A 19,552-nucleotide genomic window follows, 5' to 3' on the forward strand; every position below is an offset into this window, starting at 1 on the left:
CACTTGCTTCTTATCAGTTTCATTCAAGTTAGCATCTAACTTTACAGATTTGTAAAATATTTAGACCATTATTATTATAAGAGTAAATTATAAGTTAAAAATATTACATTCTCCTAGAAAGTCAACTGACCCTTAGATGGGCTTTCAGGCATGGCATTAAAAGGTAAGGCAATGTTTTTTTCGGTTTGTTTTGTTTTTGGATTTTGCTTTTCATTTTGTTCTTAGTTTAGATATCTTTTTCTTAACAGAAAGCAAGCAATTATTATTCTGAACCATTGGGTAAAGGGGATATCTTTAATGTGATGTGGAATATTAGAGAGGAACAGTTGTTTTGGTTGAGTTGAACACATTATTTTTGGAAGCCTTATGAGACATACCCAAGCAGGGATGTCAGCTGACAACTAGGTGTGTAAATTCTGAGTTCAGGGGTTGAGTACAAGGTCCAGTAAAACAGTTGGAATCTGCAGCATGTAGATCATATATAAAACTTGGGACGAGAGGACTCAAGTGGGGAGTTAGTCTCCTATGGAAGAGTGAACTGCAGTGTGGAGTGATGGAAGGATAAAAGTGCTCTAGGTGAGGCTGAGGTAGGAAAGTCTATAAATGACATGTGTTTCAAGATTGAAAGAATCAAATGTTTTTTTCAAATGCACGATGTATTGAGAGGTGAAAAGAAAAGGGATTAAGAAATGATAAGATTTTGCTGGGTGGAGGCATGGGGACTTTGGTCAGAGGCAGTTTTGGGGAAATGGTAGGGACGAAGCCCGATTCCAAGTTAGCTCAGAGGAGGGTAGGAAGAGACGATGCAGGCAACTCCTTCAGGAGATTTTTCTACAAAAAGTCAGTAGCTAGAAGGAATAGCGGTCTCAAGGAAGAAAGATGAGGTATTTGTTTGATTTTTAAAGGTGGATATTCTCACAGTCTATGTGTACATTGATAGATGATTATTTTTTTGTTTTGTTTTTACTTTTTGCTTGTAAATCTTCAAGTCACTCAGCAATAGTAAGGGTGCTGCAATAAATTTAGTGATGTATAAGAGGCATACTAATATAAAATATCAGAATCTTAATACAACCAGTACAATATGGAAAACAAAGGGGTAACAGACAACAGTCATGATGCTGGGCAGTCCCCGGGAAGGTTTATAAAGCCGGAAGCCTTTAAGTGTATCTTTGAAGGAGTCAGGTACACCTGAGTGACAGGAAGCTGGGCAAAGAAACGCCTGAGAAATAGGGGAAGAGAAAGCACATTTGTGCTGAATCAGTGACCTTCTCATGGATTAAATCAATCTGACTAAGTAGACCCTTGAATCTCTCCCCTCAGTTCGATAGAGAATTTAAAATGACTTAATGTTCTCATTCAACATATGGTATTCTAGGTTATAAGGAGACTATGCTCTATCCTCAGATCATATTAGAATGCTTTTAAACAAAATGGGTTTTTTTTAGGAAAAAATATATTTATTAAAAATATCATTTTTAACAAAACCTCTTAATTCAGTCCTCCCTTGAAATATTAATCACTTACTATACAGACTTCCCTTATTTTTTTCAGAATTTTTACTTGTCAATATTGTAGACATTTCATTGCTGTGATTAAATAGCCATATAAAATTTTTGAAATTTTATGCCTCATCTTGAGTAACCTTTTATGATATAAATATTTTAGAAGACATTTTTCTATACTTCTAAACTTCCCTATAACTTTAAAGAATATGCACAAAGTTTCACAATAGTATTGCTCTCCCACCAGCTTAGACTCACCCATACCAGTTTCCCTTTCTACGTAAACACTCTATATATGTGACCACAGATATCTTAACGTGACCCCAAGACAAAAGTTTCTGTTTTATCATTTCTAATATTGTTAGGATTTCTTTGGACTTGTATATTAAATAGAATCACAGTTAAAATATGCTATATTAGATAATGTATTTTGTAGATCAAATCAAGAAATAGAAAACTGATATGGTGGCAACAGTCATGTTAGCCAATTTTTGGAAATATTTTGAGTAAATGTAAAACGAAGAGGGCCATGTCAGCTCTATGAAGCCAGGTCTCTATAGAATCAGAAAAGGCCAGTCTAGAGGTACAGTCTGGTTGCGTATGCAGAGTTAATTTACATGGTTCAGAGAGGACTACGCCCTTGGCTCCTCATTCCCCTGCCCTGCCTCCCTCCAACTCACAGGCGCACATTTACTCTGACAGGTAGAGGGGGTTCTGGTTTGTTTGTTTTCCCCACCAATCTTCTGTGGTTCCTGAAATCCTCAACCATGATTTACTCATTTGGGAGAAAAGTACAGTAATATAATTCAGACAAGCTAGTAGAATCTGGCGGCATAAACAATCAAGTGTTTATGGGAAAGAACAGGAAAGAGGAGAGTTTGAGCCTAGCGCATGTGTACGGAACGGGCTCGAAACTGGAAAATGAGATGAAGTTTGTGTCGAGAAGATGGAGCACCAAGGGGCAAGAAAGAAAACCGGAAAAGCAGTCTTTATTTTGACTCTTTACTGTCTTTCCTAAACTCGTTAAGTCTCAGATAGCCAGGATGTGTCTTTTTTTTGGAATCCCAAAAGAAAACGAGAACATATACCGCTTTCGTTTTATAAATTTTGTCATGTGGCACATTCGAAGTATCCATTTTTAACAAAAGTCTTTCCTCAGGAATGTATAAAAACGTGTCTTATTGATTTAAATACTTTAATTTTTCTGAAAGTAACATAATAACCATTTACAAAACTGGTCAGTAACCTTTACCTCCCATGGACAGCACTGGTTGCATTTCTTTGTTCTATCTGTAAAAAAGGTTTATAGCGTTCTCTGTTATATATTGTTTGAAGCCACATGTGGTAAATGTTTAGGGGTGGTGATGTGATCTTAAAGTATGCGTAGCTGTGGACTACTACTCACCTGGCTTTCCCCCCCGTAAAAATTTGCCTGGATTATTTCAAAATAAATGAGATTTAGAGTTTCACTTAATGCTGACCTGTAATTTATGGATGCATATATGTTTTTACTTTGTAAATATAGTTCATTTACCCCTAAAATGCAAGGCAGACGGATGGGGACGTCAGGAAGAGCCATCACAAAGAGCACCAGCGTGAGCGGAGAGATGTACGCGCTGGAGCACAACGACGGCAGCCAGTCGGACACGGCTGTGGGGACGGTGGGCGCCGGCGGGAAGAAGCGGAGATCCAGCCTGAGTGCCAAAGTGGTGGCCATCGTGTCTCGGAGGAGCAGAAGCACATCCCAACTAAGCCAGACAGGTGAGTGAAGCGAATTCAGCTTAAACATCTCAAGGTCGTGCCGGAGAGAGACCATCATGCGTCTTCGCGCGGTGCATTGTGATGTGATCGTAGAGTGTACTGATTCTTCTTTGCAGAGGAAGTTTCTTTCTCTCTCTCTGGAAATCTGTCACGTGGATGGGTTTATTTATTTATTTATTTATTTATTTATTTATTTCTATACAGATGTCTAACAAGGTGTCATTGTCAATTTGTGATGTGGTTGGATATTTTCCTTTAACTTAAAAAGAATTACAGTTGTGCTTACAAAAAAGGAAATGCAAAGAAGTATTAAAGATCCAAATTGATTTTTGTGCAAGAAAAGCAACAGGATTCTCCTTTTCAAAATGTTCTGCAATGCAATTACTTATAATTTAGACCCTATCTATATTTTTATAGAAAAGAAGGTCAGTTGTGCCACTTAAAATACAGCTTTTATGGTACTGTATGAGTATAAAAATGAACTGAAATTGGTAAGTTTTCAATGTAAGTCTATAGAAGTCCCGCAGTTATTTTTACTTCAGAAAAATGGGTCAGTGGATTTGTGCAAAGACTAATGTTTTAATACAAATTTGAGTTTCAAATATTTTCCTACTGCTTATAAATCTTAAAAGCTTTATGTCCTCAAGGTATTTACAAAAGAAGCAAACAGATAGAGAATGGTTATTCCTGTATTATAAAATATAAAAAAACTATCTAAGATTATATAACATTTGGTCAGACATATTAACAAGTCAATACTATGCTCAGTGCTATGGAAAATGAAAGGTAAGCGAAAAACTGACCTGATTTCAATTGTCAGCACCTGTTTCTTCTGTTATAACCATTGGTACCATTTTTTGTTCCTTAACAGCAAAAGTCTTGTTGCAAAATTTACTTGTAGCAAAAAACTTCTGTGAACTCCTCTTTATAGTTGACTTGGTATCCGGAGCAGTACCTATTTAAAAGTATGCAAGCTACTGGACAAATTAACAAATAAATTAGAAGTAGGCCATTTCAAGCCATTTAAATATTACATTAGTACATACAGCTATTTATCTAAACAGAGGTTTTTATTTCTGAAAATCATAAGTTTGGAACAAAGCTAGATTAGTTAACATCTCTGTGATAAATCTGCCTCTGGGTCATATCACTAAGATGTTTATTGATGGAGAATCATTTGTCTTACTCAGAATCAGGTTTCTTCCTTAGGCATAGGAGAAATTTTTCATTGTTTTCTTTGCTTTCCTTTATTTTTTTTAATTTTTATTAATTTTTAATTTATTGTGTTTACATGGATTCAAGTGTCCCACTGAATATAAGTCCCTCACCCCCACCCCTGTGTCCCTTTTTATACCCTCTTTGCCCTCCTCCCCCTATCTCTCTGCCCCTTCCCTCTAGGATTTGCTGTCATCCCTTCACCTTCTCTGATCCCATCCCCTCATCCCCCTTCCCTCTGACAGCTGTCCCTCTGCTCCCTGTGACCCTGCCTCTGCCTCTATTCCATTTTGATGGTGGTGCTTCTTGGTGTTCTGTTGTTGATGCCTTCAGGTAATAAAGCACATATCTAAAAACCTATTCGGTGAACAGTAGCTGAATTAGATTGAAAAATGAAGTAGTGAAAGAAGAGAAACTGAAGAAAAGGCTCCTGATCCAAGAATGTATTGGAGTTCATGAAATTCAGGGTAGATTTAGGGCTAGGCTTTAGAACATGAAGATTTTAGTTTCTGTAGGTTTAAAGGCCCTGCTGATGTATTGTGAAGATTTGGTCCCTCACTCAGAGACTGGCTGTATGATATTCTAGCAATAACAGTCTCCTCCTCACTTGTAAATAGGACATCATTGGGAAGGTTTTTTAGCCACTCATCTATTGCTGGGCCCTTGGGCTGCTTCCAAATCTTGGCTGTTGTGAATAACACTACAGTGAACCTAGGGGTATTATATCAAATTCTTTTGGGGGGGAATACCTTGAACATATTCCCAGAAATGGAAGTGCAGGGTCATAAGGCTGTTCCATTTTTAATTTTAGAAGTAACTTCGTACTGCTTTCCACAGTAGCTGCACCAGTCTACATTCCCACCAGCAGTGTATAAGGGTTCTCTTCTCTCCACATCCTCGCCAACACTTATTTTTTGTTGATTTATTGATGATAGCCATTCTGTCAGGTTGAAGTGATATCTCATTGTGGTTTTAATTTGCATTTTTTCTGATGATTAGTGACATTGAGCATCTTTTCATCATTTGGCCATCAGTGGAATACTACTCAGCCATAAAAAAGAAGAAGAAAATCATCCCTTTTGTGACAGCATGGATAGACCTGGAGAGTATTATGCTAAGTGAAATAAGCCAGTCAGAGAAAGACAAGTGTCATATGATCTCATTTATATGTGGAATCTAATGAACAAAATAAACTAACAAACGAAATAGAAACAGACTCATAGAGACAGAGAATAGACTGACAGTTATTAGTGGGGTAAGGGGCTAGGGAATGGGTGAAAAAATAAAGGGATTTAGCAAAGAAAAAAATCATAGATACAACAGTGTGTCGATTATAAAAGGAAAAGGGGTAGGGAGGTAGAAGTGGGTAAAGGGGGGATGAGTGGTGGTGGAGGACTTGGCTTGGGGTGGTGAACACACAATACAGTACACAGATAATGTGTTATGGAGTTGTACACCTGAAACCTGTATGGTTTTATTGACCAAAGTCACCTCAATAAATTCAATGAAAAAAGAGAAGGGTACAGAAATCTGTGAAGAATCATTCCTAAATACACCCTTGTATTAATTACCTACAAGTGTAAGGTAATTTTGGTATCATGGAATGGTAGGTATTCCTGTGTCTAATTGAATAAAACTAATAATAGATTTACATTTCAATAGCTTTCCCCATGCACTCTTGTTATATATGTGCAGGTGTATGTGTATGTAAAATATTACTCCTTCATTGGTAATGACAAGTTTATGAAGAACCATTTATTATTTCCATATTGAAACTGAAGAAAGTAAGGTATAGACTAGTGGGATTAAGTAACTTTCTCAAGTTTTCATTGCAAATTATTAAGCCAAAATTTAAACTCAGGCTTTCTGGTGTTAGAGCCCATGCTCTTACCCACTGTGTGAAAAAAAGTAATTTAAAATAAACATGTATTGCCTGATCAGGCAGTGGCGCAGTGGATAGAGCATTGGACTGGGATGAGGAGGACCCAGGTTCAAGACCCCGAGGTCACCAACTTGAACGCAGGCTCATCTGGTTTGAGCAAAGCTCACCAGTTTGGACCCAAGGTCACTGGCTTGAGCAAGGGGTTGCTCGATCTGCTGTAGCCCCATGGTCAAGGCACATATAAGAAAGCAATCAATGAACAACTAAGGTGTCGCAATGAAAAACTAATGATTGATGCTTCTCATCTCTCTTTGTTCCTGTCTGTCTGTCCCTATCTATCCCTCTCTCTGAATCTCTCTCTGTCTCTGTAAAAATAAATAAATAGATAAATAAATAAATAAATAAAATATTGACCTACTGTACAGTTTGTTGATAGTACACGTTCAGCCCCACACTAGACACTGGGCTAAGAGCTAAGAGTACTGAAAAGATTGAATTAGGTATTATCCTTGCCCTCAAAGACATCACAGTATAAAACACATGGCATGTAACTATTTCAGCTCACAAGAGACAGTTCTCCAAGCATCAGAGTGGTACAAAGGGAACACAAAGAGTGTGATTCATTCTCATGAAGTCTTGAGGGGCTTCCTTGAGGAGATGAACATTAAAGAATAAATTAGGGAATGATTTCCCAGGACAGGGGCACAGCACACTGATTGAAGTTGAAAATGATAAGTGCTTATTCCCCTGGGATATGGTAAATAAATCTGTATGCATCCTAAAATTACTTGAAAGGTTTCTTTTATTTCTAATTGGATACTTTTTCTCAATACAATAGACGGGTCATCTCAGGAGAGATCATATAAGCACTATGCATGTGAGACTGATTTCCAATTACAACTTTTAGCTTTTATGAAGAAAACATATACAACTATAAAATATCAGCTTTTTGACTGATACTGCTTGATTTACATTATCAAATATTATTGAATAACTATATTCCAAGTACTATATCACCCACATTGGATGTTTCAAATTTAATAGTATACCCAGTGAAAGGAAGTCATTCACATTGGAAATAAATAGGGACCAAAGAACTAAATGAGAAAATATAGTATAAAGCCAAATGCCAAACATAAAACCCAGTGCCATTTAAGTACGTAACCAAAGAAAGTAGGAAGACAAATGGGTCAAGTGTCTTGGTCTCCCAGGATGAGAGTTCAGGAAGAATTGGCAGATAATTGGGGTCTACCCATTTAATAAAAGTATTATTTATTATATCATTAACAGCTGAGGCTACTTTGTTAGATAAATTAATATAATTTTAGTGATTGTAAACCTTACTAAATTATGGGAAATATTACAGGACTACTTATAATTTTTAAACAATTAAGAGTCAATTGTGTACTAAGATTGTGCTAAGAAATAGCTTTTATGTTTCTTTATTGGTAGATACTCTGTATCTTTCCAGTATTTTTCCACTATCCAAATTTATTTTTCCCCTGCCCAAATCCTTTTTCTATGATCCTGTGTAAGACCTTCTAACTCTGCAAGTTGTCCCCTGTTATGTCAGTATTTACCTCTATCGTCTTTCCCTCTGAATCCCTGTAGATCAAGCTCTCTGACTTCAGTGTCAACTTGCTGCAAGCACAAAAGTTCGGGACTACTGCTATGAACAAAGTAATAAACATATAGGTATTTGTTAAGAAAAATATCTCACATGGACAGAGATTTTTAAAAAATTTAGTGATTTGAAAATGATGCACATTCTGTCTGATTAGAAGAATCCGAACCTGTATAAAAACTATCGTTCAGCCTCATGAAGTTCCTCTCTTTTTTGTGTTACATCAGGGTGCATGGAGCAGGGCTGTGGTTTCTACAGGCTCTGCCCAGTCTAGAGGCCCTGCATGGCCTTCTCTCCACCTGACCTGACACACTTATCATCCTCTTTTTTAGAGGTCAGACATTTACAAAAGACTAAACAGTTGCCTATATTTTCCTGCAGAAATCCTGCAGAAGCATAAAATAAATTTTTTGGAATTATTAAGTCTAATAATTTTGCAGAAAGGGGAAGGAAAAATATTGGGAGGAAAACACAAATATATGTTTCAATAAATTATCTCAATTCATGAACATAGTTTAGCTAAAGGAAAGGAATAGGGAAGGGCTGTAGTGTGAAATAAGTGAGGATGGAGTGTGCCTCGGTGTGGTACCGAATTCAGCATCCACTGACCATTTTGTCATTCATTCCAGCATTCCCTCTCTAGCCACCATCTCATCTACCCACACTACTCACCACCCCGTATTGTATTTGGATGGGGCTCTCCTCGTGGGTAGGAGGAAGTAGAACAGAAGCTACTGAGGGTGGGAGCTCTAGGCATGGGGCTGGAAGCTCTACAATGGGACGGCATAAAGCTGTTCTCACCAACCTGTAGCCTCTTCAGATGGATGAGGCTGGGGCTGGAAGAGTGGATAAATAGAGACGATTATTATGATTGTCTCTTTATGGAGCATTAGGAAGGAAAGAGATCAAGTGTGGACAATACTTTTTTTTATTTGTTCTGATAATACTTAAGCGTGAGGTATGGAAAGAGCACTTCTAGATGAAGAGATGGAAAAATACAACACAAAGAATTTTAATTAATAGAGCTAAGTTCCAGAGAACAGGGTAGGTAATTCAAGGGCACAAGATTATTTTGGAGAGAGAAAAAGATGGTTCTGTCCCTAAGTATGAGTTTTTTTAAAAAAAACAAAATGGTTGAAATCCAGAGGAATTCGACAGCGGGAATACTGAATGCTGAAGGAGATTGTGACGGAGGACTTTGACGTTCTTAGAAGCAAAAGCGAATGGAGGGAGTGATGCTCTGGGGAGGATGTTGTGAGAAATTAATTAGTATGAATAAAGGCATAGCTGAGCAGCACTGGTGTTCCAGCAGAGTTTGGATAATGCACAATCTCTGAAAAGTCACTTTAACAAACATGTACCAGGGATCAGTGTCACCCCTGCTAGTATCACATTCATTTTAGCTACTTTGTCACTCAAGACTGCCATCACCTGCCATTGTGCATCACTGGTGTCCTTGCCAGGATTTCTGAGATCATAGGATCCTTTGAGATCATACTGCCATTCTTTAAGCTTCTGATGTAAAATTTGGTTAGATCTAGATCCATGTATTCATTTAAGAAGTTCACCTGTGTTAGGCTGCCATTTACTACTTAGTGTGACTATTCAGAGTAAATTTTAGTCTCATAGGAGAAAACTGAAGATCTGTCTTCTGTTTCTTACCTGTTAATATTACCTCTTCTCATTGCAGTGAGATCTCTTTCTTATTCTCATTCAGAATATAGGTCTAAAAGACTTTTATTTTGCTTTGACAGTTTATCTCACTGAAATTGAACAATTCTTTCATTATAATCACAGGAATTAAACTTATCAGAAGGTCCATAATAGAGTTAAAAAACACGTGGAGTTCATTATCCTACCAGATTATACTATAGACAAAAATATAAGTATTCTAAGAAGTTTTGGGGAGATTTATGGATATTTGACTTCAAAATTGCTTAATAAGAGTTAATGATTTCCAAAGTACATCACTAACTTCTCAAGATGAAATCATAGATAAAAACTAACAAAACTATTCTTGTTCCAATGTCAAGAAAAGAATAATATACGCTGATAAAGTTACAACTGTAAGCCACTAACATAAATAGGGATAGTGCTTGAATAAGCTAATTTCCCATCAGTTCTAAGGCATTAATTTAAAATTCACATTGTCCTTAGACAATAATCATGCCAAGAAAATTGTCAAGATATTAAATCCCCTTCTTCTAATCTTTTATTTCAACTTCCTTCCCAAAAGTCATATAGTTAAAGCAAGTTATAAGATAAATCAAGTGAGTACCAGTTTGGACTTCATATTTATTTGCCTGGGGAAAATGAATGTATTACATTTGCCCTAGGACTTGTGTTTTTCTCCTTACAAGCAATTCAATTTACCAAAGTATTCTGTATATGTTAAGTCTAGTGTTGCTTTGTGAAGAAACTGTACTGTTTCCTTTACAAAACTAAGTTGTAGTTGCAGAGAAAGATGCTAAGGTGTCTCTGAACATTCTAGGAAAAATTTTCTTGGCTCTACTGATTATAAGGAAAACAAAAAAATATTCTTACAAAGGATGAATGGCCTCAAAAGTTCCAGAAACTGAAAGCTACTGTGAATCAAAATCTTACTGAAATCTAAATTCCTTGTCTGTGCCTCATATATTTGATTCATTTAATAGCACAAGAAAAACATTCCAAGGAACATAATGTTTCATGTTCTTTGTTTTCCTGAACACAAAATCACAGTGCCAGAAATGATTCTCAAGCCTGCAGAACCATCAAATGAATGTAAGCATGGGTTCCTTTATTTACTGTTGCTGTCTGGCATAGGAATTCACTCCTGTTAATAGAGATTCAATTCGGCTATAGTAACTCATCTTCTGAAGAGATGCCCTAATAAGGATTAGTATTTTCAAACATACACCAGCTGCTCTATTTTTGTCCTTTTTCCTGCTCTGAACTATAAATTTTGAGTTTGGCTAATGTGTAGATATACTTTTAGGTTGCTTTGGCCAAAAAAAAAAAATTATTTGAGTGGAATTAATTTTTATAATTAATTTGTATTTTAGGATTTGGGTGAGGAAAAGACAATTGTATTGTGTCTTCAAAGCACAATACAATAAGTACTCAAATAATTATATGTGGTGATAATTCTTGTTAACAGTACTAAGGTAATTTTAAATATGAGGTCAATTTCAGAATGGGTGCTATAAAATATTATAAAATATTTGGGGTCACTCCAATGTAACAAGAAACTTCTCTGATTATTTTTACAGCAGATGACCAATTTTATTCAGTGCACCCTCATTTTATTCAGAGTGGTACTATATAGAGATATTTCCATTGATTTATTTCAATGATTTTCCATTTTTTTCATCTCATGGTACACATAAACTAATTACTAAAATGATATAGCACACCAAAAAACATTTTGCTAATCTGACAAAAAATAGGTATGATTATGATTGATTTGCAATAATAATAATAATAATAATAACACCCACCCTTCTTGCTCCAAAGAGACTTTTTTAAAAAAAAATCAAGTGACAATACTTGTATGTAAAGATATCTGGTACCAAGAATTAACCAGTCAAATGCAACCTTATTACACGACATTACCAATAAGATGCAGCTCTATTATATGACCTACTATATATTTATGGTTTAAGACAGGACATTCATACCAGTTGGCTATTGTTGTTTTGGCTGTTGTAATATTTCTGTTTGACAATCTAAGGGAAAAGAGATCAGTGCCCTTGACTAAATAGTCAGTTATTTCACGTTTTAAGAATTCTTGTAGCCCACTGGTTGAAATTGCTGATTTATTTTATGGATGATTTTCAGATTTTTAAACCCAGAAAAGCAAAAAGAAGATAGATAAAAACTCCTGCATTATCATCACTAATTGCAAATTCACTCTGAAAATATTAGTGTATAATCAGTGAATATTCTTGTGCATTTGTTTTATTGATATTGATGAAACCAAAACTGTAAGCAAAAATAGCATACAAATGGCAACTGGAGTCAATGACTTTGCTTAGGAAGGACAGTAGGGTCTGACTAGTTGGCTCAGTGGTAGAGTGTCGGGCCCACGTAGGGATGTCTCAGGTTCAAGTCCTGGTCAGGGCACACAGAAGTGCCCATCTGCTTCTCCACCCCTCCCACTCTCACTTCTCTCTCTCTCTCTCTCTCTCTATCTCTATCTCTATCTCTATCTATCTTCTCCTCCCGCAGCCATGGCTCCACTAGAGTGAGTTGGCCTGGGGCACTGAGGATGGCTCCATGGTCTCTGCCTCCACAGTTGGGAAAAGCTCTGTTGCTCAGCAAGAGCAACAGATTGGGCGGAGCATCGCCCCCTGCTGGGCTTGTGGAGTGGATCCCAGTTGGGGCACATGTGGGAGTCTGTCTCTGCCTTCTCCTTTCACTGAATTTAAAAAAAAAGAAAGGAAGGAAGTTGGAATATAAGGAAAGAGGTTCTAGGAGACTCCTAAAGAAAACAAAGAGTAAAAAGACCATTGCGAACCTCAGTTTTTCCAACTACAAAGTGGAAAAATTAACAGTATCCACCTCAGAAAACTGTAATTAAGAGTAAATGAAGCCTTTCTTTAAATGTACTGAAGGGGTGACGTCACGGAAATGGCGCCGTGAGAAGTGCGTCCGACAGCTCTCCCCTAAATCACAACAAATTTATCAACTAGAAACAGAAAAATTTATCCTCGGAGCATTCCGGAGTTCCACACAAACTGAAAGCAAAAGGACGGTTATCACTTGAATCTGAGAGACGAGGGTGTGGAGGAAGCTACCGCAGCGACGCTCATTCAAGCTGCGAGGGAGTGCGCCTGCGGTGAGTCAGCCCATATACTTGGGAACCGCGAGCCGCCGCGAGCGGCCAACACGCCACCGCGAGCACCGCGAGCCCCCGCAAGCCGCCGCCGCCGCTCGCGGCCGCCGCGAACTGCCACCGCGAGCGGCCGCCACGAGCCGCCGCGCGTGCGCCCAGTCGGGTTGAGCACCGCTGACGTTCCCAGCGGCCCGCACACTGCGAGTGGGGGTCGCCGGCCACCGGTGCCCGGAGCGTCCCATTCGCGCACGTGCCTTGGGCATTCCACGCGCCCAGGGCGCCCTGCTGGCGCGCACACCCAGGGGGCTCCATTATCCTGCGCCTAGTGCGGTCCAGCCGCCAGCGGCAGGGCGAGCGGGAGAGGCTTGGGAGATTCTCTCCGTGGGCGGGGCACCTCATCCAGCCATTCAAGCTAACAATCAAGCGTTGAGGGAGGGGCGCGCGCAGGCAGCCTAAAATACCTTCGGAAGCACAGCTGCGACCCAATCACTGAAATTAGCTTAACCCATAAAATCTGCGCACCCTCGGTTCTAATTGATAAGATCTCTCTCAGTTCAGCGATCCAAGACAAGAGGCGTGATATTTTTTAGTGCCTCTCGCTAAAGGGGCAGGGGCAACTTCTGATTGATAGAGCCTCCATATTAAGGGATAAACGCTAACAAGAAGGACTTGGCAGATAATAAGGTCTATACTACACTAGTTGTAAGCAGAGACTAGTGCCTCTTCTTCCCTGCAAAAACAGGCTACAAAGTGTGGAAAGCCTGGGTTGAGAGGTCCAACTAAATGATAGGCGCTGAATAGTCACCTTGACAACAATTGACTCCCACCCCCGCCTGATTACACTGGAAGCCCTGACTCTCAGAGCCTTTCCCAAAGCCTTGCACTGAGTGGGGATAGAGTGGGGATTTCCCAGCTCTCTGAGCCTCTTACTCCCCAGGCAGAAGCAGTTGCAGCCTTATAGCTGGATCACCAGGCTGCTAATTCAGAAAGGGGGGACTAGGAGAGAGAATCCAGGAAAGCAAACTCTCTCATCGTTGGACCCTGCAAACACCAACAAGCCTTTACTTCCAGCAAGACTAAAGCCAATTATATGACATTGCCATAGAATCCCATCAACTGCAAATCCCTACCTAAGAGTGACACAGGGGCAGAGCCTGGGGTACAGAGTCACCAACTAGGAAGAGGGAGAGAAAAGAAAAAGGAAGAAGTTAACCTCTCAAAATCAAGAAAAACCCACAGACTTTACAACTTGATCCACTAATTTTTTTGTTGTTGTTGTTGTTGTTGTTTGTTTCTTGTATCTTTTTGCCTTTATTTCCTCCACCTCGGTCCTTCTATTCTCTGCCCATCTTATGCTTCCCCTTTCTTGAACTACACTACCCATGAGTGTTGCATTTTATTTTTCTTCTTCATCCTCACCCTCCTTTAAGGTTATACTCCAAAACACTTAACTCTCACTCTCACCTCTTTCGTTTTTTTTTTTTTTTGTCTTGCTTTATTTTGTTTTTTTTATCCTCCTATTTTATTTCTTCCTTCGTTTTTCTCTTTTTCTTATTTTTTCCTTTCTATTCGTTTTTTCTTTTCTCATTTTACTTTCCTCCCATATAATCCTCAATCACGAACAAATTAGTCAATTTGGGACTCAAGGCTTTTTTTTGGCTTTATTTCTCTTTTTTGCTTTTGTTTTTATTTTTTTTTCTCTCTTGTTTGTTTATTTTTGTGGCATTTTGGGTCCTCCCAACCCAAGGTCTCCATTGTATTTAGTCTTCGCTCCACTTAATACAACAGATTTTTACTTATTATTTTTATTTTTTCTTCTTTATTATTCTTTTTTGGTCCTTTTTTCTGATTCCCTCTTATCCCTCTCATTATATCTCTTAGTTGACCATCACTTACAAGCAAATCATCTTATGCTTGTCTAAGATTTTCTTCCTTTTTTTTTTTTTTTTGCATTTAGTAGGTCCCTACTCCCTTTTTTTTGCCCCTTGAACTCTTCACCCCAAATGAGGCCCTCCATTATAGGCACGATATTTCCCTGAGGAGGGGAGAGGAGGGAAAGAGAAGAGAGAAAAAAAGGGGGAAATAATAAATTATTACTGTTTTTTTTTGTGGGGTGTTTTACTCTTTTTTTTTTTTTTTTCTTTTTACTCTTTATTAATTCTAATTAGTGCTATCAATAAGACCACCCTCAGATGCCGATAAGAAAGAGGAAATCGAATATTATGGATACAAAAGAAAGAGAGGTAACACAAATAGATGTGGAAAAATCTATGGAGAAAAGACTTAACATATTGTAAGCCTTGGAGCTAAATGACAGAGAATTTAAAATAGAAATCTTAAAAATACTCAGAGATATACAAGAAAACACAGAAAGGCAATATAGGGAGATCAGAAAACAACTCAATGAACACAAAGAATATATTACCAAGGAAATTGAAACTATAAAAACAAATCAAACAGAAATGAAAAACTCAATTCACGAGCTGAAAAACGAGGTAACAAGCTTAGCTAACAGAACAGCCCAGATTGAAGATAGGATTAGTGAAATAGAAGACAAACAACTTGAGGCACAACAGAGAGAAGAAGAAAGAGACTCAAAAATAATAAAAAACGAGAAAGCCCTACAGGAATTGTCTGACTCCATCAGAAAGAATAACATAAGAATAATAGGTATATCAGAGGGAGAAGAGAAAGAAAATGGAATGGAGAATATACTCAAACAAATAATAGACGAGAACTTCCCAAGCCTGTGGAAGGAACTAAAGCCTCAAATTCAAGAAGCAAACAGAACACCAAGTTTTCTTAACCCCAACAAACCCACTCCAAGGCACATCATAATAAAGATGACACAAACCAATGACAAAGAAAAAATTCTCAAGGCACCCAGGGAAAAGAAGAGTACAACATATAAAGGAAGGCCTATTAGTTTATCATCAGATTTCTCAGCAGAAACTCTACAAGCTAGAAGAGAGTGGACCCCAATATTTAAAGCCCTGAAAGAGAGGAACTTTCAGCCAAGAATACTATACCCATCAAAGCTATCCTTCAAGTATGAAGGAGATATAAAAACATTCACAAATACAGAAAAGATGAGAGAATTTATCAACAGAAAGCCCCCACTCCAGGAAATACTAAGGGGGGTTTTCCAACCAGATTCAAAGAACAAAAGAAAACAACACCACAAGTAACAGCTCCACCAAGAACACAATAAAACCAAACTTAAACTGTGACAACAAAGGAAAAAAAGGGGGGAGAGGATGGAGATTAACAGTAGCAAAGGATGATGAAGTGCAGAAATACTTATAAGATAGGGTACTACAATGAATATGGTAGGTACCCTTTTCATTACTTAATGGTAACCACCCTTAAAAAAACCACCACAAAAACACTCGACTTAAAAAAGGTAGCAACAGAGGAAAGAAGTATGGAACACAAACAAACAAAAACAAATGATAGAAAAACAAAAGAGAAGAATCAAACTAGATACAAAACTAACAGAAAGCAATTTATAAAATGGCAGTAGGGAACCCACAAGTGTCAATAATTACACTAAATGTAAATGGATTAAACTTACCAATAAAAAGACACAGAGTAGCAGAATGGATTAAAAAAGAAAATCCAACTATATGCTGCCTACAAGAAACACATCTAAGCAACAAGGATAAAAACAAATTCAAAGTGAAAGGCTGGAAAACAATACTCCAAGCAAACAACACCCAAAAAAAAGCAGGTGTAGCAATACTCATATCTAATAATGCTGACTACAAGACAGAAAAAGTACTCAGAGACAAAAATGGTCATTTCATAATGATTAAGGGGAAGTTGAATCAAGAAGACATAACAATCCTTAATATATATGCACCAAACCAAGGAGCACCAAAATATATAAGACAGCTACTTATTGACCTTAAAACAAAAACTAACAAAAATACAATCATACTTGGAGACCTCAATACACCGCTGACGGCTCTAGATCGGTCATCCAAACAGAGAATCAATAAAGATATAGTGGCCTTAAACGAAATACTAGAACACCTGGATATGATAGACATCTACAGGACACTTCATCCCAAAGCGACAGAGTATACATTTTTCTCTAGTGTACATGGAACATTCTCAAGAATTGACCATATGTTGGGCCACAAAGACAATATCAGCAAATTTAGAAAAATTGAAATTGTACCAAGCATATTTTCTGATCATAAAGCCTTGAAACTAGAATTCAACTGCAAAAAAGAGGGGGAAAAACCCACAAAAATGTGGAAACTAAACAACATACTTCTAAAAAATGAATGGGTCAAAGAAGAAATAAGCGCAGAGATCAAAAGATATATACAGACAAATGAAAATGAAAAGACGACATATCAGAATCTCTGGGATGCAGCAAAAGCAGTAATAAGAGGAAAGTTCATATCACTTCAGGCCTATATGAACAAACAAGAGAGAGCCGAAGTAAACCACTTAACTTCACACCTTAAGGAACTAGAAAAAGAAGAACAAAGACAACCCAAAACCAGCCGAAGAAAGGAGATAATAAAAATCAGAGCAGAAATAAATGAAATAAAGAACAGAAAAACTATAGAAAAAATCAATAAAACAAGGAGCTGGTTCTTTGAAAAGATCAACAAAATTGACAAACCCTTGGCAAGACTCACCAAGGAAAAAAGACACAGGACTCAAATAAATAAAATCCAAAATGAAAGAGGAGAGATCACCACAGACATCATAGAAATACAAAGAATTATTGTAGAATACTATGAAAAATTATATGCCACCAAATACAACAATCTAGAAGAAATGGATAAATTCCTAGATCAATACAACCTTCCTAGACTGAGTCATGAAGAAGCAGAAAGCCTAAACAGACCAATCAGCAGGGAGGAAATAGAAAAAACTATTAAAAATCTCCCCAAAAATAAAAGTCCAGGCCCAGACGGTTATACTAGTGAATTCGATCAAACATTCAAAGAAGACTTGGTTCCTATTCTACTCAAAGTCTTCCAAAAAATTGAAGAAGAAGCAATACTTCCAAACACATTTTATGAGGCCAACATAACCCTCATACCAAAACCTGGCAAGGATGGCACAAAGAAAGAAAACTACAGACCAATATCTCTAATGAATACAGATGCTAAAATACTAAACAAAATACTGGCAAACCGAATACAACAACATATTAAAAAAATAATACATCATGATCAAGTGGGATTCATCCCAGAATCTCAAGGATGGTTCAACATACGCAAAACGGTTAACGTAATACACCATATCAACAAAACAAAGAACAAAAACCACATGATCTTATCAATAGATGCAGAAAAGGCTTTTGATAAAATACAACACAATTTTATGTTTAAGACTCTCAACAAAATGGGTATAGAAGGAAAATGTCTCAACATGATAAAGGCCATATATGATAAACCATCAGCCAACATCCTATTAAACGGCATAAAACTGAGGACTTTCCCCCTTAAATCAGGAACAAGACAGGGTTGTCCACTCTCTCCACTCTTATTCAACGTGGTGCTAGAAGTTCTGGCCAGAGCAATCAGACAAGACAAAGAAATAAAAGGCATCCATATCGGAAAAGAAGAAGTAAAGGTATCACTTTTTGCTGATGATATGATCCTATACATCGAAAACCCGAAGGACTCCACAAAAAGATTATTAGAAACAATAAACCAATACAGTAAGGTTGCAGGATACAAAATTAACATACAAAAGTCCATAGCCTTTCTATATGCCAACAATGAAATATTAGAAAACGAACTAAAAAAAATAATCCCCTTCACGATTGCTACAAAAAAAATAAAATACCTAGGAATAAACATAACAAAGAACGTAAAGGACCTATATAATGAAAATTACAAAGCATTGTTAAGGGAAATCGAAAAAGATACAATGAGATGGAAAAATATTCCTTGTTCTTGGATAGGAAGAATAAATATAATCAAAATGGCCATATTACCCAAAGCAATATACAAATTTAATGCAATTCCCATCAAAATCCCTATGAGATTTTTTAAAGAAATGGAACAAAAAATCATCAGATTTATATGGAACTATAAAAAACCCCGAATAGCCAAAACAATCCTAAGGAAAAAGAACGAAGCTGGGGGCATTACAATACCTGACTTTAAACTATATTATAGGGCCACAATAATCAAAACAGCATGGTATTGGCAGAAAAATAGACACTCAGACCAATGGAACAGAATAGAAAGCCCAGAAATAAAACCACATATATATGGTCAAATAATCTTTGATAAAGGGGCCAACAACACACAATGGAGAAAAGAAAGCCTCTTCAACAAATGGTGTTGGGAAAACTGGAAAGCCACATGCAAAAGAATGAAACTCGACTACAGCCTGTCCCCGTGTACTAAAATTAATTCAAAATGGATCAAAGACCTAAATATAAGACCTGAAACAATAAAGTACATAGAAGAAGACATAGGTACTAAAATCATGGACCTGGGTTTTAAAGAACATTTTATGAACTTGACTCCAATGGCAAGAGAAGTGAAGGCAAAGATAAATGAATGGGACTACATCAGAATTAAAAGTTTTTGCTCAGCAAGAGAAACTGATATCAAAATAAACAGACAGCCAACTATATGGGAACTGATATTTTCAAACGACAGCTCAGATAAGGGCCTAATATCCAAAATTTACAAAGAACTCATAAAACTCAACAATAAACAAACAATCCAATAAAAAAATGGGAAGAGGACATGAACAGACACTTC

At 37.3% G+C, this 19,552-nt stretch overlaps 1 protein-coding gene across 45 annotated transcripts in view; it reads left to right on the forward strand.

Annotated features, from left to right (window-relative positions):
* RIMS1 (regulating synaptic membrane exocytosis 1) overlaps nucleotides 1–19,552 on the forward strand; it is a 477,491-nt gene that overhangs the window by 400,614 nt on the left and 57,325 nt on the right. For 26 of the 45 annotated variants that reach the window (XM_066253353.1, XM_066253382.1, XM_066253409.1 and 23 more), the window contains one exon: nucleotides 3,031–3,266. The exons of 10 other annotated variants lie outside the window; for them this stretch is intronic. In XM_066253353.1, coding sequence (XP_066109450.1) covers nucleotides 3,031–3,266 — 236 coding nt within the window. The remainder of the gene's footprint in view (nucleotides 1–3,030; nucleotides 3,267–19,552) is intronic. 9 more of the 45 variants (XM_066253373.1, XM_066253391.1, XM_066253431.1 and 6 more) reach the window with 1 other exon arrangement.

The sequence above is a fragment of the Saccopteryx bilineata genome, chromosome 1 (genome assembly GCF_036850765.1).
Source record: "Saccopteryx bilineata isolate mSacBil1 chromosome 1, mSacBil1_pri_phased_curated, whole genome shotgun sequence".
Lineage (NCBI taxonomy): Eukaryota > Metazoa > Chordata > Mammalia > Chiroptera > Emballonuridae > Saccopteryx > Saccopteryx bilineata.